The 26,921-nt window shown below is 46.2% G+C and overlaps 2 protein-coding genes across 2 annotated transcripts; both read right to left on the reverse strand.

The window, feature by feature from the left end:
- Positions 1 to 247: 247 nt before the first annotated feature.
- On the reverse strand, positions 248 to 7,911 carry LOC136057187 (extracellular tyrosine-protein kinase PKDCC-like). Its single transcript, XM_065749827.1, has 7 exons — positions 7,465 to 7,911; positions 7,268 to 7,390; positions 4,646 to 4,917; positions 3,662 to 3,741; positions 3,457 to 3,561; positions 2,492 to 2,668; positions 248 to 1,441 (listed from the first exon to the last, which is right to left on the reverse strand). The coding sequence occupies exons 1-7, from the start codon at positions 7,909 to 7,911 to the stop codon at positions 1,338 to 1,340; spliced, it is 1,308 nt and encodes a 435-aa protein (XP_065605899.1). The 3' UTR covers positions 248 to 1,337.
- Positions 7,912 to 11,491: 3,580 nt separating this feature from the next.
- Positions 11,492 to 25,285, reverse strand: LOC136057508 (cholesterol 24-hydroxylase). The gene is made up of 15 exons (XM_065750229.1): positions 25,075 to 25,285; positions 21,723 to 21,800; positions 21,391 to 21,472; positions 20,809 to 20,882; positions 20,250 to 20,336; positions 19,461 to 19,599; positions 18,773 to 18,883; positions 17,813 to 17,969; positions 17,400 to 17,462; positions 16,195 to 16,267; positions 15,706 to 15,790; positions 13,755 to 13,865; positions 13,401 to 13,489; positions 12,606 to 12,672; positions 11,492 to 12,157 (listed from the first exon to the last, which is right to left on the reverse strand). Exons 1-15 carry the CDS (start codon positions 25,209 to 25,211, stop codon positions 12,002 to 12,004), a joined length of 1,509 nt encoding a protein of 502 aa, XP_065606301.1. The 5' UTR covers positions 25,212 to 25,285; the 3' UTR covers positions 11,492 to 12,001.
- Between the last annotated feature and the right edge of the window lie 1,636 nt (positions 25,286 to 26,921).

A 26,921-nucleotide genomic window follows, 5' to 3' on the forward strand; every position in this document is an offset into this window, starting at 1 on the left:
ATCCCTCCACCTTCCCCAGGGTCCACCCTCATGCCCATTTTAACAGCATTTGCAAGGCCTGCAGCAATATGACAATCACAGTAGGAAGAGCTTTCTTGTCACACTAATAGAAATTCCTGTTAATTGATACCACTATCAGAGCCCCTTAGCCTCAGTGCAAGCAGCAGGGGTTACACAGCAGTAGGAAGGACTCTACTATTGAGCTGAATGGTGAACATGTGCCTCAGGAAACACAGGACCAGCTCATGACAAACACAGCACAACCCAGGCAAGAGCCTGGGTGTAGGCTGGGAGGAAAACTTGACTCTGTATCATAGGAATGCTGCAGCACAGCTCTCCTGTATGAGACTACAAACCTTCCCCTGTAACAGGGATAGCTCAGCAGACAGCTGGACTTACTGTGCCTGCAGACAGCCCAGGGAGGAGCATGAGCAGGTGTGCACACACAGGTTGCCCTCAGGAGAGGGTAATGATGCTGGTAGAGCTGAAGGTGGGAAACACTTGCATTTGGTTGCATTAAAACACAGGCAATTGCAAAAGAAAAACTATTCACAGCATGCTTAGAATAAACATAGTCATTCTTTACCACACAGAGTAACACTTCATACATAAATAATTTGAATGTCTCGCTCTTTCACGGAAAGTAACAGAAAAACCTTCAAGGTTGATACGTGGGAGCTGGCATTGCAAATCTCACCTGGACAAACCCAAATCCTGCATCCAAACATCCCAACAATGGGTGCCAGAGCTGACCTCCGCACCACCTACCTCCTCTGACCTGAGGAGCTGAACCATGACTCTCCTCAGAAGGCCATCTCCAGCTTCAACCTCTGGATACGGACCCCAGCCTGCACCTTCTCACTGAGGTCCAAGCACTTCCAACTGCAGTGGTGTGAAACTCAACATTGGCAGCTGCGGGAGGAGCCGCTGCATTCTCCAGCGTGCATTATTTCTAAGTTATTTGGAGTCTGCTGAGCAAACTGGGCTTACTCCAGCCAGGTCCCTGCAGCTATTGCTATTTTTTTTTTGGCTGACAAGCTGACTACTGAAGCAGCAAGGCTAGGTATTGCAGAGCCTGGCCAGATTTGACTAAAACAGAGTGTTTATGCGGAGCAGCAGTGTGGGAACAGCTAAACAAGCTAGCGGGGCTGTGGGGAAAGAGCATTCTGCAACAAGAAACTGGAGCTTTGATCAAGGAGACAGCAGCATTTGACTCAATCTGAGCTGGCAGGGAGATCACAACCCAAGCAAAATAAAGCATGTCATTCCTTTCAGGAGACGAACTTCTCCCCAATGACTTGTTCCTCCCAGGATCACTTTATGTGATCTCATTGTCTTTAAAGTCTTCTCCCTAAAGAAGCTGATCGTTTAATATAGACTACAGCAGTAGTATCCGGTATTAAATCAGTCGGGCTGCTCTGAAATGAGGCGAGTGGGCGTCCTGGAAAGGAAATACAGGCACATGTTTAGCAGAGGACATAGGTTCATCTCGACCCACTCTATTCCAAAAGGTACAGAAACACAGCTCTCCTGCACAGGGTCACACCACCCCTCAGCAGATGGGCTTCACTCTCAGAGCCCATTGTCAGCCTAAAAGTGGCTGTGGGAGACTAACATTGCACCAGTGCAGTACTCTTACTTTGGTATTCAACATATACCAATTGCACGCAAATCCACAGAAAAGCAGCATTTTTGGCTTTGTTGTGAGCCAGCAAGACGTGACTCTTCAGCTCCAACACTGAAAACACCCATTTATCTCATTTAGTGTCTTACTTTAAGCGTAATAATTTAGCTCAGGATTGAAGTGTCAGCTAAATGAGGTAATTTATAATAATTCTGAAAACATGCAAGCTATAAAAGGCTGTAATCAGAGCTAATTACAGGGATACTTTTGAAATCCATTGGTTTGGGGCTTTAGTTTTGATAAAGGGGATAACAGCTTGTAAGCCATGAGCCTTTTAATTACAACAATAGTAACCACCTACTTTTGCACCGCTTCTTTCATCTCAGAAAAACCTGCAGCTTTCTGCAAACTACATATACCACAGGAACTATTTAGCGTTACACCAAAATGAAGCCATCTCTGTATGAAATAAGTAACTGTTCAACAATAGTCCTATGCAAAAAAAGTAGAGGGAAGCACCTACAGAAGGAAGATAGAACTTCTCATCTCCTCACAAAAAGCTTGCCCAGAGAAGCTCTGCGTCCCCCATCCCTGGAGGTAGTCAAGGCCAGGTTGGATGGGGCCCTGGGCAGGCTGGTCTGGTGGACAGCAACCAGACCACAGCAAGGGGCTGAAACTGAACGGGTTTTAGGACCCATTCCATCCCAAGCCATTCTAGGCACCCTCAGTTGCACATCACAGAAGACTTCTGATCTCATAAATAAGATAGGTAGATGTTATACACACACAGCACTATGGAGAAGGACAGCAACCAAGGGCAACATGGCACCATATAGCAAGATGAGTCCAAGCCCATCCCTAGCTCACCTGTCCACGTTCTCTGCTGGGTAATGATGAAACTCTGACACTTTGGCTGGGAACTACAAATGGCAGCGGCCTCCTCAGGGCTGTGGACAGAGAGTAGGCAGCCCAAGTGGCTGTAGGAAGGCCAGCACTTGTAGGCTTCTGCTTCCTCTGTCCGGAAACCCCTCAAGGAGATGTAGTCTGGGAACAAAAAGAAACATCAGGTGCAGCTGTAAAATGAACTTGGTATTTTGCACTTGGGTGAAACTCTACCAGGAAATGGGATAGTGATAGATTGACCCAAGAAGCTTGAGTAGGCCACGTTAAGGCTATTGTCAAGTTCATTAAGTGTCCCTCCCCACCCTTCGTGCACCACTAGGATGGTGACCATTTTGATACTCTGCAACATGACAAAAAGTAGGTGGCATGGGAAAATATTGGGGCTTCCTATTAAAGTTGCTGTCTCTTCAATGCACGTGACTGGGTATCTTTGTTCATAACTGCAAATTCCACATACACTAAACAGATTTCCATCCTGAAGCCACCTTCACCCCTCCAAAATTTAGGTGTGGCACTGAGTGACATGGTTTAGTGGGCATAGTGATGATGGCTGGACTAGGTGATCTTACTGGTCTTTTCCAAACTTAATGATTTTATGGTCATCTCAAGGAGACACCCAGGAACACATAAGCTGTGGTAACCACTGGACTTTTGAAGCCTTCCACTCAGAACGGAAGCCACATTGTCTTTATCGTGTTTAGTTTGCAAAACAATGCAACCATGCATAATTCCTATGAACACACAGCACAAGATAGCTCAAATGAGGGGTAAAAATAGAAACTTTTGGTCCTTCATTCTACTCCCAATGACCATAGTCTCTGAATGTACAGGAGACTGAAATTGGACCAGTCACCATGTTCCTCATTTGCTCAGTAAGGGAATGTTAGGGATGCCTACCTATGTCAGGTAAAGCACTGAAATTCCCATACCTTTTAAAAGAAGAGGTCTTTTCTGTAGATAGAGCCCAGACTTGTACAGATGTAAAACCTTTTCAAAAGCTCTCAGGGTTTCATTTATTCCATATTGTAAGTTGCCTGCATTGAAGGAAAAGATGATAAGAGATAAGCAATTGTATGAAATGCCATCTAGAGCCTCCTAATAAAGAAAGCTTACTTTACAAATACGAGCTGGTACCTGTTGCGTTCAGAATATCACTCAAAAAGGGCTGCAAAGTCGGTGGTGCAGAGTGCGGCAGAAGATAGGTGAAAAAATACCTGCAAAAATCCCACGGACTGATTAGAACACGGAAGTGTAACTTCCCCTGTGACTGTCTACTTTTCCTGTGACTTGATTATCCATAAACACAACAAGCAAGTCAGCTTTCATGTTTCAGTTACATTTGAACACTTCACTGGCATCTCTCAGACCATTCTCGAGAGCTGGTCTGAATCACAGAATATCCTGAGTTGGAAGGGATCCATAAGGGTCAATGAGTCCAGCTTCATCTGAAAGCTTGCTCCTTACTGCTTAAAGTCTGGTTTGTAAAGGCTCCAGCAACAGAGCTTTCCCTCATTCCCCAGATTGCCTTTTGTCGAATGGATTTCCCGTTACAGTATAATAATAAATAATAATAACCCCCTAAAAAAGAAGACTCATGCAAGACCTTTCCCTTGCCCTGAAGGAACTAGGTGTTCTTAACCACAAAAAACCAGGTGAGAGTGATTCAGCAATCTGCAGCAGTCTCAGCCCACCACCCATGGTGATCCCCCAGCTTCGCACCGTTTCATAGAGACCCAGAGCCTAAGGTAGAGGTGAGCTAGTATGTTCCCAGAAGCAGTGGGCCAGAGCTCTCACGCTTTGGTAGATAACCTGAGCTGCTTTCGGCACACGTAGCCCTCAGGCTTCCAATGCCATGGCTTTCAGGAAGCCTTGTTTGGCAAATGAGTTCACAGGTGCAGCCTTTGGGGTAAGTTCCTGGAGGGCTTTGGAGAAGGGCAGCAGCAGAAAAGAGGAGCCTGCTTCCTCGCCAGACAACAGCCCAACCATTTTCCTGCCTTATAAGGAAAATAAATTTGCTTCAAAGCCATTCTTAGCTACCTTCTAACAAAGCTGAGGGGAGAAGTATGCGTGGAAGAAGTTCTACGTGGCATTGTGTCAGCTCACGCAACCTGCACATACCGATATGCATTGAAGAGATTCCTCTTCTCATTTATTCCCTTGCACTTGCCAGCTGAAGAGCACTGCAAAGGAAAGCTTTTTGTGGGGAAGTCAAGTGTGCAGTCATTGTCCTCCTCACATGACGGCTCCTCAGTGCTGGCATCATCCATGTCTGTCACTTTGAGGTTCCCATCCACCATAACAAACTGCCTCGGCTGGAAATCCAAGAGGACTATTGAGCCCAGGGGGGAGTGTGCCAAGTAAAACAGCAGCTCCACAAGGCCAAGGCAAATCTGAGAAAGGGAAGATGAATATGCATGGGAAAAACAGATGAAAAACAGCCACTAAACTGCAAGAAGAACAAAGGGGAGGGCATTCAATGAAATTAAAGGCAAAAAGGCACATGGTACTTAAAAGGTAATTATATATGTATGCTACAAAATTTACTATCAGCATTGCCATGGGATTTGACTGAAGTAGCTTAGCAGCATTTTTTTTTTTTAAACAGTATGTATATACAAAAAGAGATGTTTGCAGTAAGAGGAACTGGAGGAGAGAGCTGAGAGGAAAACAATAGCAGCCCTCATGTTCCAGGAGATGTACTGATTTGCCAGCTGAAATCAGAAGGGTTTTTCCCCGCTCTAGCATAGAATTAATTTGTTCCACTCCCTTCCCCCCATGCTGCTCCATACAGACCGAGGCCCCCGTGGTCATTAATACCAGATTCACACGTTGCTGCATCTCTCAGCAGCATGAATTTGGGCCCACAATCACGCTTCTCTAGAAGCAGCCAAAGCATGCAATGCATTTACTGCCAGTTTTTTGCTTTTATGGCAACTTTCTGGAAGCAGAGGAAGCTCAGACAATACCTGACCCAACGTAATGCTCGCTGAACAATATGTGGAAAAATCAACACGAGAAGTGCATTCACACCAAAGCAGCCCTCAGGTTGAACATCGCAGCATTTCCCCCTGCATGCCAGGAGTCCCACACCAGGAGCTGCGTCACCACACATGCGCGAGCATACAGAGCTCCAGACTTGCCAGATACAAATCTAGGATTGGAAATTACACAGCACCTCTGGGATGTGATGGAGCTCGTTAGAGGGGAAATCCCATCCTTTTAGATGCTCTTGTTAGGAAACAGGACCAGACAGCACCAATCTACATTATGTGTTCCTGTCTTCATCAGTCAAAAGATTGCTACAACCTTAATACCAGCTCACAAAATCACCACTTCTTTCAGTAGCTGAAGGCACCCTGCTTTAAGTTACTTTTTATACAATAGTTTTCAGAGCTGGAGGTGTTTGATCTTTCCTCCCTTGAGTATTTAGCAGTGCACTGACGCAGGGGTTTTGTACAGTCACTATTTATACTTTTGGAAAGCTATCAGAATAGAAGGGGACAGACTTTAGAAGCAGGGTCTGTTGCGATGGGACAAGAGAAAATGATTTCAGACTAAAATATTGGAGATTTAGACTGGATGAAAGGAAAGTCTTTTCGCTTTGAGGGTGGTGAGGCTATGGCACAGGGTGCCCAGAAAGGTGGCAGATGCCACATCCCTGGAGACACCCAAGGTCAGGCTGACAGAGCTCTGAGCACCTGATGGAGCTATAGGTGTCCCTGCTCACTTGTTCACTGCAGGGGAGTTGAACCACATAGCCTTTAAGGATCTCTTCCAACCCAAATGATTCTGAGACTCTTTTGAAAGCTCACCACCAGCCAACCCAACACAGAGGGTTTCTGGTTCTACAGGTGATAGGTACTTTTAAGAAGATTAAGCGTCAGAGAAGCCAAGAAGCAGCCAGCATAAACCTGTCTGTAGGCTGACAAAGAAGTCCACAGGTCAAACGATGTGACTCTGGAAGCTCTGATGCTATCTTAGCTTGGCTAGTGAAGCAAGCAGAAAAAAAAACAGCTCTTTGTCCCGTGTCAGCAGTAAGAGATGCCACACTCTGCATTGTACGGTGAGGCTCCTTCCTAACACCGCATGCCACAGGCAGGCAGGGGTTTTGTTCAGGGAGTTTTGCTGCGTTTTTCCTCTTGTCCAAAATATTTCTCATTGACATCAAGGTGTGCACGCTTCTACCTGTTGCCTCTTTTCCTCTCAGGAAACAAATAAGCAGCAGTGAGCACACAGCAGAGTCCTTGAGGCACTCTGTAACGCAATCACAGCCCAGCCAAGCTCCAGAGAAGCCGAAGAGCTTCTGCATCACGCTCGGAACTGAGGCAGAGCTCAGGGACAGAGATGCACTCCTATCGCCTAGAGCACAACGCAAGGAGTTCGGCAGCGTTCGTGTTCCAGCGGCACCTGAAGGCTCCGCTCAGAGCACAGCGGGCTTACAGCGAGCCACGCTCTTGCTATGAAACCCTCTGCTGAGTGAGGCAACGCAGCGGGAAAGCCAGAAATACAGAACACAGTGCCGGCACTACCCAGCACCTCGGCCCCGGTGAGATGTTTCAGAGATAGGACAGGGCAGCAAGCTGCAGGCTGGGGCCGCTCCCGCGAGCTTTCAAAGGGTTGAAAGCAGGGTGATCTGCCGGCAGCAGCGCACGGCGTCAGCTCGACAGCTCCGCTTCTCACATTTACCCGGCTTGAGCTCGAAAACCCCACCGACACTCCCGCCGCGTTCTGTTGTCTTACTTTGAATCTCTCCTCCCAGGGGGTCTGCAGAAGCTGGATCATCTCCAGCGGGGCTCCCAGCTCCAGCACGGCCGTGACCCCGGCTTCGGGCTCCCCGCCTCCATCGTAGCACTGCCCGTGCAGCTGCAGAGAGGAGCGGCCGTCAGCTGCCCCGTCCCTCCGCACCTCGCGGCCGGCGCCCTCTGCCCCCGCCGTACCTGCACGATGCCGGGATGCCGCAGACGCCGCAGCAGCATCACCTCCTTCAGCAGCTTGTACGCGGCCAGACGGCGGCATCCCGCGGGCTCCCCGTACCGCTGCTCGCACCGCCGCACCTCCCGCCCCGCCCCGTGCACCGACTTCAACGCCACGGCCCCGCCGCCCGCCAGCGCGGCCCGCACCACCACCTTGGTGAAGCCGGAGCCCAGCACCGCGCCGCCGGCCTCCCTCCGCACGTCCCCGCAGCGCAGCCCGCCCTCCGCCTCCGCCCCGCCCGCCGCCAACCGCCGCAGGTCCCGCCGCCGCTGCCGCAGCTCCTCCAGCAAACCCGGCGGCAGCGCCGAGCCCGCCCGCAGCACCGGCGGCGGCAGCAGCAGCAGCAACAGCGGCAGTAACAGCACCAGCGGCAGCAGCGCCGCGCCCCAACGCCGCCCGCCCGCCTCCATGGAAGCGGGGCTGCGCTGTGCCGCGCTCCGCCGCACCGGGAGCCGAGCGGAGCCGAGGGGCGGGGCGGGGCGGGGCGGGGCGGGGCGGGGCGGGGCGGGGCGGGGCGGGCGGCGCTCAGGGCGGCCCCGGCACCTGCGGGTGTGGCGGAGCGGGGTCACCGCGCGGAAGGCGTTGCAACCGCGCAGCGCCGTGCCCACCGGGTTAGCTGCAGGGAACGGGCGAGTTTGGGGTCTGAATGCTGCCCCTTCTTGCTGGTGGTGCCGCAGGGTGAGGCTCGGAGAGGTGAAGCTGCAGTAAGAAGTGAGATAAAAGTATCCGGGAGGGTTTCTAATGAAAGCAGATGTTGGCTGTCTCTTCTTGGGACAAACTCAGTTTGGTTGAAACAGCGCTATGCTGGCTAAAGTGGGGGTGTGTAACAGCAAGAAAAATGGAAGTTAAAAAAGCCCCCCCTCCACCCAAAGCAGCCAGTCCAGGCACAAAGCACCGTGCTGGCCTGTGCAGATCAGCGGTGACACACACCCAGCTCAGCGCTGCTTTGCGAAGAGCTGAGAGCTCTCAAGTGTTGCTGACTTTGTGTGAAGGAAGCAGGACAGGATGGGATGGAATGGATTGGGATAGGGCGAGATGGGATGTATTGGGATAGGATGGCACGAGATGCAATGCAATGCAATGTGATGCACTGCCATGTGTTGAGATGCCAAAGTGATGGAATGGGATGGGGTAGAGTTGCATGGTATAGGATCCCATGGGATGAGATATGCTGCAGTGCAATGGAATGAGAAGGGGCACCATGGAATGCCACAGGATGCCTGTACCTCACTGCAGGATGTGCAAGAGTGGGTGTGAGCAGCAGCACCGTAGTGGAATGGAGAATGAACCCTGAATTCATCAGGAAATTTACAGTTGAGAGCATGGGAAGGCAGGCAGAGCCTCCCAGTACTGCCTACTCATCCTACAAAACCCGCGTAAAATGATCCAGAACCTCTCTGGTCTTCTGTGCCTCTCCAGGCATGGATAAGTTACAGCCTGACCCTGGCACAACTCCTCTGGTAGCTCAATTTCCTTTGTTGCTTTTTAACCTTAATGGCTCTTCATTTACTGTTCTTATTTTCAAATCAAGTGTACTTCTGTGCCATATTAATGAATATTCATTGTCACTGGAGAGTGCTTGCATGCATTTTTACCTGTGTTTCCAAGGGAATAGATGCTAGCTGAATGCAGTATTATTTAATTTCAGCATGTCCCCAGCACCATAACAATATCAAGACCTATTAGAGAAGACTCACAGACACAAAATAGTAATGACAATTATTTATTTGCTTTATGGTAGCACCAGAGGGTTCACAGCTCTGCAGTTCGAGGCTCCATGCAAACGGGGGCACGGTCTTTTGTGAGGGGGGGGCATTACAGGAAGCTTTCCAGCCTCGTACTTTTGACCACCTTATGTCATTTTATTTTCAGTTTTCTGAGCTCAAAATAACTGCTGAATCCACAGTGAGAATCTGAGGTCAAAGGGAACGAAATGGAGCACTGGGCACTGTAAAGCTGTTGTGCGAGGAGGCAAATGGGAGCTGGAAAAATGAGCCTGACAGGCAACAGAACATCCCTCTTCCAGATTTGCACACCTAGCTAAAGCAATAAGGACAGCATAGTTTGCTTTCCTGTCTGCATTCATTCCCCCAGAGGCCATTCCCTCCTGGCACTGATGCTGGCTGTGATGAGCCTGGGCGTGGTGTGTGGGTGCAGAACTGGCTGTGATGCTCCAGACCAGCAAGGATATGAAAGGCCCTCCCTCTGCATATAAAGGGAATTGCCTCCCACTGCGAGACAGGGCTCCTCTGGGTGCCTGTCCTCTGCTTGGTTCCCCCCTGTCCCAAGAGAGCCTAAGCAGCAACTTTTTCTCTGCTTCTCCTCGTCTGCCCACACTGATCTAAAAGGGGTAAGATCAAACTCCTGGGTTAGCATAAAAGGCTGGGAAGAAATCCTAAGGGAAAGTCCTCACACACATGAAAGCTCTGGGCAGCAATCCATAAGGGAGAGGCAGGGTTTACAGCTCTGGGATCAAAGAAACCTGCAGCTCCCATCCATCAGAACACAGGGAAGGTTCGGGCACTACAAGAATGTGGGACTGAGCCTTGTCATGGGTGCGTGGTACCTGTGGGGGCAGCCCTCACCTGGGCTCCTGGCTGGTGTCCTAGCAGCTGGGAGAGGGAGCAAGGAGAAACTGTCCTTCTCTGCGGTGCACATGGAGCTGCAGCCCTAGGTGTCTCTCCATAACCTCAGGACTGAGGAGCACTGCTGCTGCTCGATGTATCGCCAATGAGAGCTTGCCATCTGCTGGAAGGCGATCACACTTACAGGCGACAGTCAGGCACGAGCTTCTGGATGGGGGGACGGGAGGAAGGCTTGTGGCAGCCGTCCCTGGGCAGCTTGCGGCTTGCTGCAGGGTTTTAACATGGTACCACACCCTTGTCCGCCCTGAGTCCTTGAAGGCACCCCATTACCGGAGCTGAAGGGAATTTGTACCCCCTAACACATTCCAGCTCACTCATTATAGGGCAGAGGCAGCTGCATCCCATGGCGAGCAGTCTGTGCTGTCAGCAGCAAACACTACTCCCCTTCATAGCTCCCTTAGAGCCTGCAGCACTGCCAATGTGCATCCCTCCCTCGGACGTCTCCAAACCCAGCCCCACTGGCACTGCGTCTCACACACCCTAAAAGCAGCTCCCAGCACACACCTTCAGGTTTCCACATCAGGTTTTATTAATGCATAGGAGAACATGAGCAGATTTCCAGCAAAAGGGATTGCAGAGCTGGTCCACAGGCAGCCTAAACCCCTACCAGTGCAAGTACTGTTACCTCTGGGTAGAAGTAATATTACTCTACTGCACAGCATTGCTGATGTTGCCAAAAGCAGTACTGCTCATAATGGCCTGCTATCCCTCTGCTGCCCTGAATGAGATGTGCAACACAAGCAAACCAAAGCAATCTCTAAGAAGTCACTCTCCCGGAGTGCAACCCACCCCAGAAACGTGACAGTGTACATTCTGAGTTCCCTCTCAAAAAGGTGATAACACCAGCAGTGCTAAGGGCCTTGAATTCCCTTCATTTCGTGGCAGATTTTATGTCCAAACTCACATTAGGCATCCACGTATTTCTGGATTTTCACAGTATCATTTTTCCCATAGCAGAGCCAGGGTGAGCAGTTTGGGGGCAGCTGTAGAAGAAGGGGCTGCAGGATGTTCCCTTGCCTCTGGCTCAGGCTCATTTCTTCAAGGCAAGGTCAGTTTAAGCAGCATCTGACTTTAGGCACTCAATTCCACTCCTGTTGTAGCTACAAGGCTGTCTGCTCCAAGCATTACAGTAGCTTCACAGTGAGCAAGATGGGGAAATGATCCAGGGCAAAATGAACCCAAGTCTTCCCCCACAAGAACAGCGTTGCCTGGATTGTGAATCCAATACTCTGACTATTACTGGAAGTAGAAGAGACTGAAGAAAAATGAGGCAGAAGCAACAGGGACAATTAGTCATCACAGTCTCTGATTTTTGTTTCCAATCATTTCTCTCAATCATTTCAAATCATTTTTCTCATTTAGAGCAGAGATGGGAAAATTGTTTTGACCAAGAGAATGGCTCCAAACTTCTCTTTCTAAGTTCAGTCCTGTGTTCTGTTTTTAAGTTGTGTAAAAATGAAATTCCACACACAAGGGCTTACTTAAATCACGCTGTGCTGTAAATAAAATTAGTGGAAGCTATTTACTGGGTGATGACCTTAGGTTTGTGTAGAATTCCCAGGGTTACTTCGGTGAGAAGATGTCCCTTCCAAAGTCTGCTAAGAACCAGAGTCTCCCAGGAAAACAGAATGCTTCTCAATTCCAGACATGCTTCCAGGTCAAAGATTTCCAAACATCTCTAGAGTGAATCTGCTGAAGTTTTCTTCAGTAAATGATGAGGAAGTTAGGAAAATTTCCTGTCTACGAATCATCTAAATATGCCTGAAAAATCTAACCTCTGATTGCTGGGAAAATCTTCAAAATCTGATGAAACTCAGCTACTTCCATTTCATGTTGCCCTTCCTGATGGTTACACCTAAAAACCTTTAGGAGGGCTCCTTGGCTTTAACTTACACATTACTCCATCTAGTGGCCTAAGGGTTCCAGTGTCCAAGAGTTTAAAACTCTGCCCTGGTACGAGCTGGAATTCAAACCTCTGCAGCAGTTTTGCCATTACCACTTTAGCCTCCATCTGTTAAGAAGAAAAACAAACTCGTTATCACTCGACAGCAAATACAGATATGAATACAAATACAGCAGCTGCTGAAATTCAGTGTGCTATGTCTTACTGTTTTGTCAATATAAATGTGTCTTCATTAATGCAATTTGGCTGTGAGTATGGAAGGAAGAACACAGTCAAGCTGGGGCTCTCTGAATTTGAAGGTAAGTGACAGACACAAAGATCTGTCCTTGTGCTTACGTAGTAACTCTGTTTGGGTGACCACAGTGTAAACTCAACCATGTTAATCTGATGATATTGAGCACCAGTGCTAACATGAACTCACAGCACATTTCTGCCCTGTAACAGGCATGTTGGGCACTTCCCCTCTGAAGGGGAGAGGTTTGGTGCACTGTCAGTAGGGCCAAAGTACAAGCTGGCCCAGGGCTCACTAACAGAACCTCACTACAGGTGTGCTCACCTGTGCAAACACCTGCCCAATACAGGAGCGGGGTCCCAGTGAGAATGGAAAATAGGAGTAATATGGCCTACAAAGAAAAGATTCAAAACTGTCATTCTGATGTAAGGAAAGATGCAAATACTTCAGCACTACAGCAAGGTAATGGTTGGCTGCCACCCCACCCAGCTGAATTGTCAAGGTAATCTCCAAATTACATTTTTTTGGTTCAGAGCCAGCAGTGCTCTGAACAGCGCCCTGTTGGCTCAGCTCACACAGTATTGCTGCATGCAAACCTTATTTCTAAGCACACCCTAAATGCTCCCCAGCCTATCACGAGGATATAACAATCCATCCAACTGCTGCTCCTGCACGCAGGTCTGAACCACAAAAGCGAGGGGCTGTTTGATCCAGAAGATCAGCCTAGCTCTCAACTGAAATAAAGCTCCTGAACCACAAAGTAGTTAGACGTAAGGGCTTCAGCACAAACTGTCCCGATCCTTCCATCACACTACCAACCACTTCAAGCTTCCTGGGTACAGGTTGTCATGCATTAAATCCTTGTTTTGCATTACAGCAAATACTCAACCTTGGCTTTGTCCCAGTCTGGCTTTGACCTCAACATAAATACTAAGTAATATTAGCACTGGTCTTTTTTGTAAAGTACTCTGTGGTCTAATGAACTTCTGAACAAAAGCTGCACATTTCTGTTTTGCATCTGGATACAGCTTCAGTGTTAACTGTCAGGGAATGGGAAAAGTTTTCCTCTGCTTTCTTCCCCTTCGAGTATTAAATATTAGGATGTAAAAAGTCACTCACTTAGGTGCATCTTTTCTAAATCGGTCTGGATTGAAAGAAAGTGGATCCTTGAAGTACCTTTCCATCCTCCCCATGACATACGTGCTGAACTGACAAGAAAGTAGATTTGCATTAGTCAGGAGAAACTCACTGAAAATGACTGCTGTCACAGTCACAAAAACACAACTATCTTGAACCACCTAGGCAAAACAGACCTAGGATCCCAATTCAGATCTGAATTCCAGCCAAAATTTCACTGAACAGTCAGCAGGAGTGGTCAAGGAGTATGCTGGCCTTTGAGGCACAGATCTGTAACACGTGGATCCACTGCAGCAGCTCAGAGCTGCTGATGGGGGATGCTACTGCAAGACTTACAAGTAGCGTTGTGTTTGCAGGAATCCTGACACCTTCAATGACAGTTTCCTTCCCTGTCCAGCGTACAGTCCCTGGGACAGGTGGGTACAGACGCATTGATTCCTTCAGAACCTGTGTCAGCAAAAAGCAACAGAGGTCAGTCAGTTAATACAGGGCAGAAATACAATGAATCACTCCTACAGCCTTTCACACTGGCTAAAGGGGAACTTCCGGCTTGTAGAACAGATGCTGGTGTACCTCCCTCAGAATCTTGAGGGCAAAATAAATGGCTAAGTCAAGCCCTTTGCCTTTGGACTTGGTTCTTTCTTATCACTGATACAGAAATTACAGAAATAAAAAAGTGGCGAGCACCACACATTCAGCAGATCTGACGTTGAGGAAACAACTAGGTGAAAAACTACTGGGAAAGAAATTCAAAAGGAGTATCTGAGGGTGAGTCATGTTCATGCACCCGACAAGCGGTGCTCAGAGCTTGCTGCCACCAGCACGAGTGGCTGCTGCCACCTCCTTCCCACTCTCAGCACTGTGCTCCTGCCCCTCCCTTTGTGCCTTTTCTGGTGCTCAGGGAGCCGTGCCAGGTCACAGCACCAAAGTGACAAAAAGCAACCTGGCAAAGAAAAATGAATAGGAAACAGTGAGAAAAAAAGTGAAACGCGCCCATTTCTTTTGATGGCATTGAGCTGAAAAATGGCTCATTTCATGGAAGTGAAGCCTAATTAACAGTGCACATTAGCATCGCATTGCAAATGCAATTAACAGTGGGTATGCACGAATGAATTAATGAAAAAGAAGCATGGACAAAAGGATTCAAAACTGCTTGAATGACAAGAGAGGAGTCCCATGGTCTCTGATCCTCCAAGGACAGACTAGCTCTCTGACCAAGGGTGACTGTGGCTTGGCTTGTACAAATCCAAGCTTGTTCTGCTAAATAAACTGTCTGCTTTGAGAGGCCCTCATGTAATCTGCTTTAACACTGAAAGGCTTAGATACCTAGTCCTAATTGGAGTGATGTAATTGTGACAACGTTTGGACAAGTCTGGAGAAACCTGCTCATTTCTGTAAGTGCACAGGGATGTCTTTTCTTTACAAGAAATGCACTTTTGAATTTATCTAGCACCAAAGCACAGCAATTTGAGGGACAGGAAATGGCAAACATGAGTCTCTACAGGGCAGTTTAAGAGAAAAGCAATGATAGCAGATTACTAAAATTACAGGGAAAAGGAAGCAAGGAGGGTAATTGCCAGGACTGTCTATTCAGCCCCTCCTGAGGGTTACTGGTGTCTCTCGTCTTGTAAAAAAAGACACTCCACATAAATGCTGGCAAGTAACCAAGCCCTGGCTTTACAGTTTGTTACCAACTTTCTATACACAAGGTTTCTTTTAGGATCAAACATTTTTCTCCTTTTTTTTCCTCAGTGACCGAAGAAGGTTTAAAGACTGAAAAAAACAGAAATTGCAAACTAGCCAATATTTTTGGAAGTCTTCAAATCTCACTTCATTTATTGCACTATGGTGAGATCATAGTTGGAAATGCTTTAATAATAATCAAACAAAAATAGAACTGAGATTTTGGGAACTGCGTGGGACTTACGCAAAGGTTGGGCTCCATGTTGCAAGCCCTTCTTAAAATATGACTACAGTTTCAGCTTAAGCAGGTAAGGATTAAGCAACTCCACTCTAGCTGCCTGTTTAGTAACAATGCAAATAAGAAGCAAAAGAATCCTGGGGTTTCAGAATGAAATCCTAGAAGCATCTTCTCCATCAAAGCTGGGCTGCTGAAGACAGCTCTCTACCTGCTTGCTTACTCTCTGATGACAAATGCCATCAGCTTCTAATCTTGGTGTTGCTCCTAAAATCTTAAAAAGCATGGGGCTCCTCTTGGCAGTCACATGACATGGCAGGAGTGCTACCAAACAGCTCTGACTGGTACCTTATCTCACTCCTACAGTACCTGTGATAAGTACTTCAGTTTTCCAAGATCTTCATACTCAATGTCTCTCTTAGCACCAAGGACTTCATCCACTTCAGCTTGAACTCTACAGATAAATTAAGAAGTTAGTTGCAGATGCCCATTTCTTGCGAGGCAAACTGACAAAGTACATTTTTTACTTTCCAGACACTGATTTGGACTTTGACTTCCATCCTCGGGCAAAATGTCTACTGATTCCCAGCCAGCCTGCCTGACCCTGTGCCTTGTATCAGGATGCAGCAATGTGCACACAATACAATGGAATCAGGCAGCACTCTAGACCAACTTTAAAAAAAATAATAATTCAGAAGGAATTGAAATAATGCTTCCCTCAGCTTGTTATTAAATGTCAGATACACTGAACTATGAAATTGTTTCTTTTGGAAAGGAGGCTAGAATTCACCTTAAGTTTTTGATAATCCATATAATTCGGTTTGCCATGAAAATGACAGTGAATGAGAGTACACATACCTTTCCATTATTTCAGGATGCTGAGACAGTGCCATTACTGTAAATGACAACTGATTGGCAGTGGTTTCATGACCTAGAACCATAAAAAATCAGTTCAAAGGTTTGTATGAAAAAATGAGATGATACAAAGAAGGTCTAGTCATGTCACTGTCAACAAGAGACTTCAAAATTCATGTCCCAAATATCTTATTTCAAGTATTTAAGAAATTAAATGAAAAATTAAAAGGGATGTGATAAAGACCTTTCAAGAATTATAACAAAGCATAACTGTTAGAAATACAAGCTATCTTGATCAATTCATGGCTGTAGTTTTTGTATTCATGATCAACTGGCTACAGACTGCCTATCAGCGAGACCACACTCATAAGAGTCCTGTGTGATTCAATCATTGTCCTATTATTGGCCATGCAACCCTACTGAGAAGCAAATATTTACTGATTTTGAAGGAAAACCAAGCTTCCATCTGAAATGTTCATTTTATGTGGCTATTTTAATATTTTTTCATTAACAGGGACACATACCATTTTAAAGCACTACAGCAAACAGAATTTTATGAAGATGCATTTGCTTAAAAAAATGCCTTCTTTTATGAAAGAAAAATCTTTTGACTTGATCTCATGATGTCACCTAAATCCTACTGATGAGCAGATCAATTTTTCTATGTCCTTTGGCTCACACACTATCTTGGCCTGTTCCCACATTAGTCCTGACACTGACCATTAGTCCTGACACTGACCTCCCCTAGCGAGCACTAAGTAATACTCTTCCAGCAAGAATGGCATTTGCTCATGTGGGTGAGATGATGCGAAGACCCATGCAACATATTAAAGATGCTTTCAGTGGGATTTGGCTGGAGATGAGAAGGAAGGGCCAGAACCACACAAAGAAGCCTTGCAACACAATAGGCAAAGCTGTTCCCTGCAACAACAGCCTGGGTTTACTCACTATGCTGGTATGACAGAGCAAGGATAAAACATCATTTGAAAAAATGTGAAAAAATAAGACCTGTGAAAAAAATAAGAGTTCTTTTCAGACCTCGCTCAGCTGTACTTAAATCAATATAATGCTGCTGCTTTCCAACCAAGCAACTCCTAGTGACAACAGCATCACAAGGAGCGAGCAAAGCCAATAACAATTGTGTAGGCAGAACAAGAATGAGTATAGCTTCCCACTCAACATACCCAAATATTAAAGCAGCTACTAACCCGCAACAAAGAAAGTGATAAAGTTGTCCAGAATGTTTTCATCATCTCTAGTTTCCTCCAGAGCTGTCAAGACAGAAAAATAAATGAGATTAGGAAACGTCTTTGTGCTCCAGCTGGAAGAGACAGGACACCCTGCCCTGCTTTGAGCATGTTTTCCTGAGATGGAATTAGGAAGGAACGCTGAGACAGCTACTCAGCAGTGACCTGGGACCACTATTTAATCCAGTGTCACAAAACAGGGAATTTTCTAAACAAGTCACTTTGTGACTCCTCAGTGTTAAAAAAAACCACATGGTCCTGAAGACAGTGAAGGAAGACAAGTCACAAAGTTCACATCTCCAAACTAAGACTTCCCAAATCTCAGGAAAAGCAAGCCAAAGGCAAATTGACTTGAATGGCAATGAGCTTCCTACCATCTCCCTTCAGTATCTGTGTAAGAATATCTGTTGGCATGTCCTTCTCACTCTGGATGGCTTCCCTCCTCTTGTCAATGCACTCCTTGCCCACGCGCCGCAGCAGCCGCACGCTGTCCTGCACCTCCTTTATCATTTTCTGTTTTCCTGGCATGTACTGAATATAAAATTTATTTAGTCTTTTTATTCCTCTTGCTGGTGAAAAAAAAAAAAAAAAGAAAAAAAAAAAAACATCTACAGTGTTAATTTTTAAATGAGCACGTGACTGACCTGAATGACATTTCTCACAAAAAACATCTGCTCTCCACGGAACAAAGTGAACTTTCCTAAAATGAAGTGTTTGGACTAAAACGAGTACTACTTCAGCCTGTGCATGCTGACATCCTGCCTTGTCAGGACTAACGTTTGGAGCATCATGAGCAAAATTCCTCAATTCTCTAAGGAAAGAAACTGCAGCACATGATACCAAATCCAACCTTTGGGCCCAAAAGGGAAAGCAGGAGCTCTGAAGGACTGAATGACAACTTTCTTGAGAAACTATGGAACTTAACTGTTTCAGATTTCACCCATAATGTCCTAGCACACAAACACTGAGTCCAAATACATATTTTGTGGTAAGAAAGATCCTATTTCTTCCACCTTGCATGAAGGCTGCAGTGCTTGCTGGGCAAATGACAAGGAAATCCCAATTTTTGCGGTATGAAAATGTAAAAGCATATGACAGAAAACATGCAGGGGGAGGAAGAAGGCAGAATAATAGAACTGAAGCATTAAATAATAATGTTAATTCTGCTAATGTTTAAAAGTGCTAATTAATTCTATCTGAATGCATGTTGGAGGAAAAGAGCTACCGATGGTGTTTTCCCCGTAAGATAAAGACCACACACGACTCCAGCCTCACACAGGGGCAGTTTCCAGCTGGATGTGCAGACAGAGGATGGATGCAAGGAGCACACAGACCTTCACAAAGGGGATGCGCATCTCAGTCATTCCCTTCATGATCGTGGTCACAGCATGTGGGAATGGTGTCTGGTCATCCTTTAGTGCATTCAACTCCAAGCCAAAGGCCACCTGAGGGGAGGGAAAGGAAGAAAGCAGCCACTTGCTGAGCTACATGCTCAGCAGAGCTGGCATGAAAAAGCAGAACTGCCACACACCGCTGTCTTTCCTCAGAAAAATGCCTCGGGCTAGGTTTTCCCATGCAGGAGTCTGTGAGGGAAGGCTGATACCTAGATTAGGCTTCCTCCTTGTTTAGGGAAAATTAATATTTGCTATTACTCCCAATTAACTGTTTCACATAAAGAAGGGAAAATCCATGGCAAGGCAGACTTCATGCTGACATATAATAATACAATCTGCACGCATGAAGGAACAGCAGTGTGTTCCTCTAGTCTGGAGGGATGGGAGTCACGAGGTTTAAGGGCTTCTGCAAAAAGCCTCCTGTGCAGCATGCTGCTGGCCTCTTACACAACAAAATCCTTCCCTAACTTCCCTTTCCAACGTCTGAGCCTGAATGCGTGTGCCACAATTACTGCCTCACTTCTTGGGGCATTCCCAGGTAAAGGTACCCTGGCTCCAGCTCCTGATCCCATTATTTTCATTCTCTCCTGCTAATGGTAGAGAAAACAAGAAAGCAGACAGCTGGTACCTTTGCAATGACATCCAAAGTCACCCGGCTCATCATCGTCAGCATGCTAAACTCTGTCTTTCCATCTGCCTTTTCCTCTAGCTTCTCCATCAGCTCCTCTGCTTTTTCATTAAAAGTTTCCATCATACCAATCAGGTAGCTGAACAATTAATAAAAATGAGTGATGGGGGCTCTGAGGAGGACATCTTTGCTCAGGTAAAATCATCATTTTTCACAGCAAATTATAATGATTTCTTTTTAATGTAATTTTAACCTTAGATTTATAATAAATTTGCCTTAGAACTCTAAAAACCAGAACTGATAAAATGTGCTAAATTCCTCTTGCGGCCGTCCAGCTCTATCCCACCATGTAAATAACAGCTGTCACAGCAAAGAGCTTTGGCCCGAGCATGTTGAGGCAGATGGACAAATCTCCAGACCCTAAATGCAATGCATCTATTTTGTACAGGCACTCACAAGCAAACCAGATTACAGCAAGCTCTTTCCCCCCACAGGGAATCACTCAGACAGGTGAATGGTTAGGCCTGTCCTCTTCAAATGGGATGAAGCAGTCATTGCAGCATTCCTAGACACACGACCCTGGGAACTCCCTGCCATCACTGAGCACATGAGTGTCACTCCCACAGGGAAAGTCTGGGAACACTGTAAAGTGTGTTACACTCAACGTAAAATGAGATTTTGACATTAAGTGGGTTTTCTCTTTCTAAATACCAGAAATGCATCAACAGTGACAACAATCGTGAAAATACAGGAGTAATGTAGAGTTCATCCCAGAGACATCTGCCTTACGTTCTGCTGAAAGCTGGATCCATCACCTTCCGCTGCCTGTGCCAGTGCTCATAGTTGCGATCAGTTACCAAGCCATTCCCCAGAAACCTAGCATTTAGGAAAACAAGGAAAGGAGCACTTTTCAGCAAGGGAGACAGCCAAAACCAATCAGGTTACATCAAAAACTCTTCCACATCTACTTCCTTGTATTTTTCCCATAAGCAGACAGTAGTTTGTTGCTTTGAGTACATCGTTGTGGAAAACAACTGAATTGCATCTATGTTTTGCATGGCACGTGTGGACTACTGAGTCCAACAGGATGCTGATTCATTGCACAGGTTCTGAAAAACAATTGTTAGGCAGTTAATTAATATAACTGAATTATTCTATTCTCAGGAGCATCAAGATAACAGCAAAATATCCCCTCTTTTTTCATTCTGCTTAGGAGCTGGAAACTCAAGTGTATTCAAATGCAAGTTTGCTGTTAAAGGGAAAAGTTTGATGATAGCCTTGAGAATACTCTTCTAAGACTAAATGAACATTCAGAGGACACAGTGGCTTCAGGTGGCTTTTTGCCTACCTCACACCGAACAAGTTGAAGATCCGGCCGTAGACCAGACGGTCCTTTGGGTACTCTGGTGACATCAAGAACTCCTAAAATAACATTTCAGGTTGGTGAGTATTGAGCACGATCCATTTCCCAGACAAAACATAAAAAGCCACTCACAAATTCACACACACAGTCTGAAGCCTACATGAATTATTTGGTATGCCCTGACTCCCCAGTTTTCACGTGGATAACTTGTTTTGCATGCCTGTAGCGCTTTCTGCCTGGTGACCTGAAAGCAATCTTTGTGATTATTACAAAGATTCAGACCCTTTGTGCCTTTTCTTTTGAGATATTAGGCTCTTGTGGATAGTCTCTTCTCCCGAAACTGAGGATGCTTGCTATATCTACAGTTTAAAGAAAAGTAACAAAGTAAATCAACTGATGAAGCGAGAAAATAAATCTGGTTCAGGCCACTTCTTCATAAACTGTCAGAGCTGTGCTCCCAGCAGGCACAAGTTAGCTGGACCATGCTGCCCTAATCATCAGACACCACCACTCTTCTTAAAGGGAGGGGCTGATTCCTGCTGTCTATTCTCTTCTATTTTGCAGTACCTTCACTCCTTCAGGACTCAAAATCAGTACTGAGACTCTGTGAAATGCATTAACCCGTACAATAGGTCCATATTTCTTTGACCTACAAAAAAATAGAAAAGGAAATGGTACAAAACACCAATACCGTTTCAGACCTAACAACTTCAAAGGACCAAAGCAGCATGTACTAGGCTCTACTGCAGACCTGAATGAATAAAGCCACTAAGAGAAAAATCACTGTTTTCTGTCCAGCCCTGCTGACTACCCTCTGAATGGTGATAAGTATGTAACTCAACACCTCTATGTCTTATCTTCCCAATTCATTACAGGGCTACTCAACTGTGTCAACTTACCACTGCAGAAAGAGATCATGTAGAAACTCCTGTTTCTTCATCATTCTCCAAAAGATTGGCAGATGTCCAAGTAAAAAGCTGCAGAAAATGAAGTTAAGAGCGTCACGAGGAAGCCAACAGGGTTTTGTACAGATTGCAGTGCTCAGCACTGATTTTTAGGGAGGGATGGCTGTGGAAGGATGTGAGGTAAGCTTCAAGACCTAGTCATTTTGCTGCAGTCTAATGATTAAAAGAATGATTAGGAATGACGCCTGCTCTGGGTAGATGCTCTACCTGTAATAGAAACAACAGTGAATTGCTTTTGAAACATGCTCAAGATTCCTTGCTATGGAAAGCATGAAGAGCAAAACCAATTCCATTTCAGTGTCTCTTCATATTCGCACATGTTCACATGCCAATTACTCAGCATAAAAACTTGTTCAGTGGATGCACTATGCACTGATTGTATTCTTACTCCTTTTAAGGAAAGGCAGAAATAACACATAATTGTGCCAGCCATCACCTAGGTAAGCTGGGAACCCTGGTCCCTGTGGTGCCCATCCAATCCCCCTATTGGTGCAGAGACAGAACAAAGTCCTGCCCAGTTGTGCAACCATGGCAGTTTTTTGTTTTTTTTTTCTGAGCAAGACTATGAAATGTTTAAGAAAAACTTAGGATGCACCGATTCACATGGAAACTGAAAGAAGTGAATAAAAAGGGTTAATTCTTCAACTACAATAGCTGTATTCAAAAGACAGAGACCTTTTTTTTTTCCTTCAGATGTGAGCAGGGAATTCCCACTGGCTTTGCACACATCTGAAGGAAGATTTGGCCAAGCTCCTCTCCAAACCGAGCAAGCTGTGCTTGAGATCTGTTTTCCATTTGAGACACAGGCAGCCATACTATCATCCTCTTCAGTACAAACAAGCTATAGGAAAGAAAAACAGGCTCTTGTTTTATTTCTGTTGGAACCAGCAGATGCTTAAAATAACAAGCACTCAACAAGGTTACGTAACATCTACAGAAACCTTTAATCCTTCTCTTGCTTGACTCCTCCACTCTAACTGGACTCCAAGATTAGTTAAGAGCTCCAAAGAAGACAAAGGTCTTTGTTAGCCAAAGCTCTGGGAAGAGTTCTACCTGCAGCACAACAAGGTCCTGCTTGTGGGTCCCCTCATGTCACTGGGGAGTTGTAACAAGTGAGTCCTCAGGGATGTTTTGTCCTTCACCAACACTCAGGTCAGTTAGTGCTGTAACAAGCACAGAATGTTCATCCAGTAATAAGAAGTCACTCACTGCATCCCATAGTAGAACTAAACAAGGGCTTGGTTTGGGATATATAGTTACATGGCATTGCCATCATAAATTTACAAAGAAATCCTTTTTTCCATTTTCTCCTATTAGGACTCTAACATGAAGCAAACTTCTGAAGAGACAACCTTTTCTGTACAAAGGGAGCCATTCACAAGATAGAAATGACAGGCATTATGACTCATTATTTTAGCCATTTGTGCACAAGCCTCATTTAGAGATGTGTTGTGTTAGCTCCGACAACCTAAATCAGCCCAGGAAATAAAGAGTGTTAACATAATCTTGTCATCATGCAGACGTAAGAGGTCAGATGTATGTGGTCTGAGGTTTTGCAAAGATCCTGTTGCACTTCATCCTAAAACAAAGCTTTCTTAAACTTCTATTAAAGGTAAAGCCTGTTTTGGCAGGGGTGTTGGATTAGGTGATCTCTAGAGGTGCCTTCTAACCCCTGCAATTCTGTGATTCTGTAAAGGAAGGAGACAAGAACAAAGGGAAAGTCACTTGGGACAGAGTAACACCTTGGAAAGACTGCAGGCTGTGCAGTGAGTGGCTGGTGAGCAGTTTTGCTGACAGCAGGGAGGGGTCAGGCCTGGTGGACAGCACGCTGGACAGCAGCCAGCCTTTGTACACCTTCATCTGAGAAGTGTTAACATTTGGAGGAATCCCATTTTGGAACTGCAGAATCAGAGCTATCTGGGTTAGCAAGGAGCTCTGCAGGCCACCATCCAGTTCCCTTCCCAAGGCCAGAGCTACATTACCACTGCTCAGGACCTCATCCAGTTGCTTGTGCTGATGCTGTGAACACAGAGAATTATAAAATCGTAGAAGGGCTTTGGTTGGAGGGAACCTTAAAGACCACCTGGTTCCAACCCCCTGTGGTGGGCTGGTTACCACCCACCAGATCAGTCTGCCTAGGATCCCATCTAAACCAGTCTTGAATGCTTCCAAACATGGAGAACTGACATACCTACATATTATGTCCAGCCTTCAAATCCACATCCTCCCTACTTATATCGTGGCAAAGATGTTTTGCCTTACACCTAACTGGCAGTTCCCTTGTGGCAATTTGTAGCCATTGCATCCCCAAGATGAGTTTGCCCTCATCTTCTCATAACCACTCAGCTCCTGGGGAGGTTACATCAGTACCATGCTCTGCTTTTCTTTATAAAATACTTTTCAGAGCTGGAGGTATTTGATCTTTCTTCCCTTGGATACTTAGGAGTGAAAGTGTTGAAAATACTTAGGAGTGAAAGGTACTGAAATTGAGGTTTCATACAGTCACTGACAGTTTATACTTTGGGAAAAATAAAAAGAAAGAAGGGGAGACTCTTTAGTAGGGTCTGTTGTGACAGGACAAGGGGAAATTGTTTCAACCTAAAAGACAGGAGATTTAGACTGGATGTAAGGAAAAGGTTTTTTATAAGGGCGGTGAGGCACTGCCACAGGTTGTTCAGAGAGGTGCTGGATGCTTTGTGGAGACATTCAAGGTCAGGCTGGATGGGGCTATGAGCACCTGATGGAGCAGTAGGTGTCCCTGTTCACTGCAGGGGAGTTGCACTAAATGACCTTTAAGGGCCCCCTCTGGCTCAAACGATTCTGTGATTCTACTGTGGGCTCAAGAGATTGGCAAACTCCTGTATGGAGACATCAGTGTTAGCAACCATCCTGAGGAGGGTCCTAGCCCCTATCGCCACGGCCAAGCCTCAAATCCTTGAGGAAGAGAGAAACAGCCACGAACTTACTCAACTGCCATTATCTTGGGATGTGAACTCACTTCTCAAGATGAGCACATGCAGGCATGACAGGCTCCATCGTAACCTTAATTTCTGCCCGTGATTACAGAAGGATACCACCTCCTGTCCTGAAAGCTTCAGATAAGCAGCCAGGCCCGGCGTCCCCGTGGCTGAGTGCTGACGCTGGGTTCCCACACACCAGCTGCCGGCTGCTACGCGTGCCCAGCGTCCTAAAAAAGCCGCTCAGCTCCAACGCGCAGCTCGAAACCTCTCTCCCTTCGTCACGCCCGTCCTCGCCGGCCCCAGCCCAGCAGGCTGCCGGCCCTTACCTCTCCCGCGGGGCGCTGGGGATGTGCTCAAACGCGGCATGGACGCGCCACACGTAGCAGCAGTACAGCCCCGCTGCCACGAGCAGCACGAGCAGCAGCAGCAGGAGCAGCAGCGGCAGCCCGCCCAGTGCCGCCATGGCTGTAGCGGGGACGAGGCCCTCACGGCTGTGCGCGGGGCAGGGCGGAGCCTGCCGCCTGTTAACTGCTTGCACGCGGGGCGGACCGGGAGATGGGGCGCCCGCAGCTCTCTGGGCAGCAGTGCCAGTGCCCCACCGCGCTCTCGGTGAGGAGATTCCTCTGAGCATCTAACCGAAATGCCCCTCTTTTTGTCTGAAACCATTCCTCTTTGTCCTGTCGCTATCCCACCGTGTAAAAAATCAGTCCCGTCCCTGTTTGTACGCTCCCTTGCAATGACGTCGCCCCGGAGCCACCTCTTCTCGTGACAGCCCTACAGGAAACAACCCTGAAGTGATTTTCCCCTATATTTTGGATACGCACATCTCCAATACGTTTTAACCAGGGAATTGCACTGTTGGTGTATTCTCAAAGACCGACACTATTATCTAACTGCTGTTTCACTTTATCTGACGTGAAGATAGATGTTATTTCCTACCAAGGCTGGGGTGTTAGAACCTCTCGTTTTCAGAAAAAAAAAATCTAACTTCCCATTTGGTCATGCAGTATACATCATGATTTCATAATGTGCATACCAATCACTGTGAAAGAAATAGCTCATCAGAACAGCATCACCCAACTAACAAAACCCAAAGCCACTCAGTGAGCTTTATGATGAATTATCGATTTTCTGAGTTTCATTGATTATTTTTTTTCCATCATTCTAGAGGAATAGGAGCTAATTATCTGTAAGGTTCACTCGAGTTCACTCTTAGAATATTTCTGATTAAAAAAAAAATCCTACTTGTACCTTGCTTGCAAGCAGCTGGCAGGTTGCTTTTAATACGTGATAAAATATTTGGCATTTTTTACACTTTCATGGAGTAGAGAGGACGTGCAACATAGTTCTCATCCCTGATTAGAACAGGGATGTTGCAGAATCAAGCCTCTCATGTAAATGTAATCATCAGCTGATAATTCAGCTTCCGTAATTATTCAGCCTGAGGAGGCTATGGAAATTACCTTCCATTTCAGCCTTTAGAGATAAGCTTTAATAAAAACTTTTGTTTGCATTCTAACAAGCTTCAGTATTGCTTGTTTCATGTTTCATGTTTCTATGCCCATGAGTAAAGGACATGATGCAAAGTCACTGTGCTGTTTGCCATCTGCCTGGGACCGAAATGCCACACAAAGAAGGAGGTCAGGCACACTGCACTTGTCTGTGTGTCACTTTTCTGCTGGGAATTGAACTGCCATCACATGGACATGTTGCCAACATGAATGTTCCCTGAAACACAAAGAGCCTGGAGAGATCTGGGAGCAGAACAGAGGGGCAGAAATTTGGAAACTGTCACCGGTGTGAGTTTACAAGGTAAAATTGAAACATTAATTGTATCTAGGGTTAATGCAAACACCCCTTATATTTGTCTATTCAAAATCATTTGGCCCAAAAACATTTCCTGCTCTTTCAGAGGTCCAGCATCATATTTGCTGCAGGTGAGGACAGCACGGGAAGGACACAGCACAGGCATGGCTTGTGCTTGGGGATGAGTCCCCAGTGTTTAGCTGGAGGATTGGGGATCCCAGGGCAACCTGAAATGGCAAAAAAAAAAAAAAAAAAAAAAAAAGCATCTCTAGATCAGGTGCTTTTAACTTTATTGTTAAATGCCTCCATCTGCTGCATGCTACTGTTTCAGTGCAGATGGTGATTAAATTAGTGCCCATCCTGGAGA

The sequence above is a fragment of the Cyrtonyx montezumae genome, unplaced genomic scaffold (assembly GCF_038088225.1).
Source record: "Cyrtonyx montezumae isolate F1298 unplaced genomic scaffold, pur_monq_1.0 scaffold_10, whole genome shotgun sequence".
Lineage (NCBI taxonomy): Eukaryota > Metazoa > Chordata > Aves > Galliformes > Odontophoridae > Cyrtonyx > Cyrtonyx montezumae.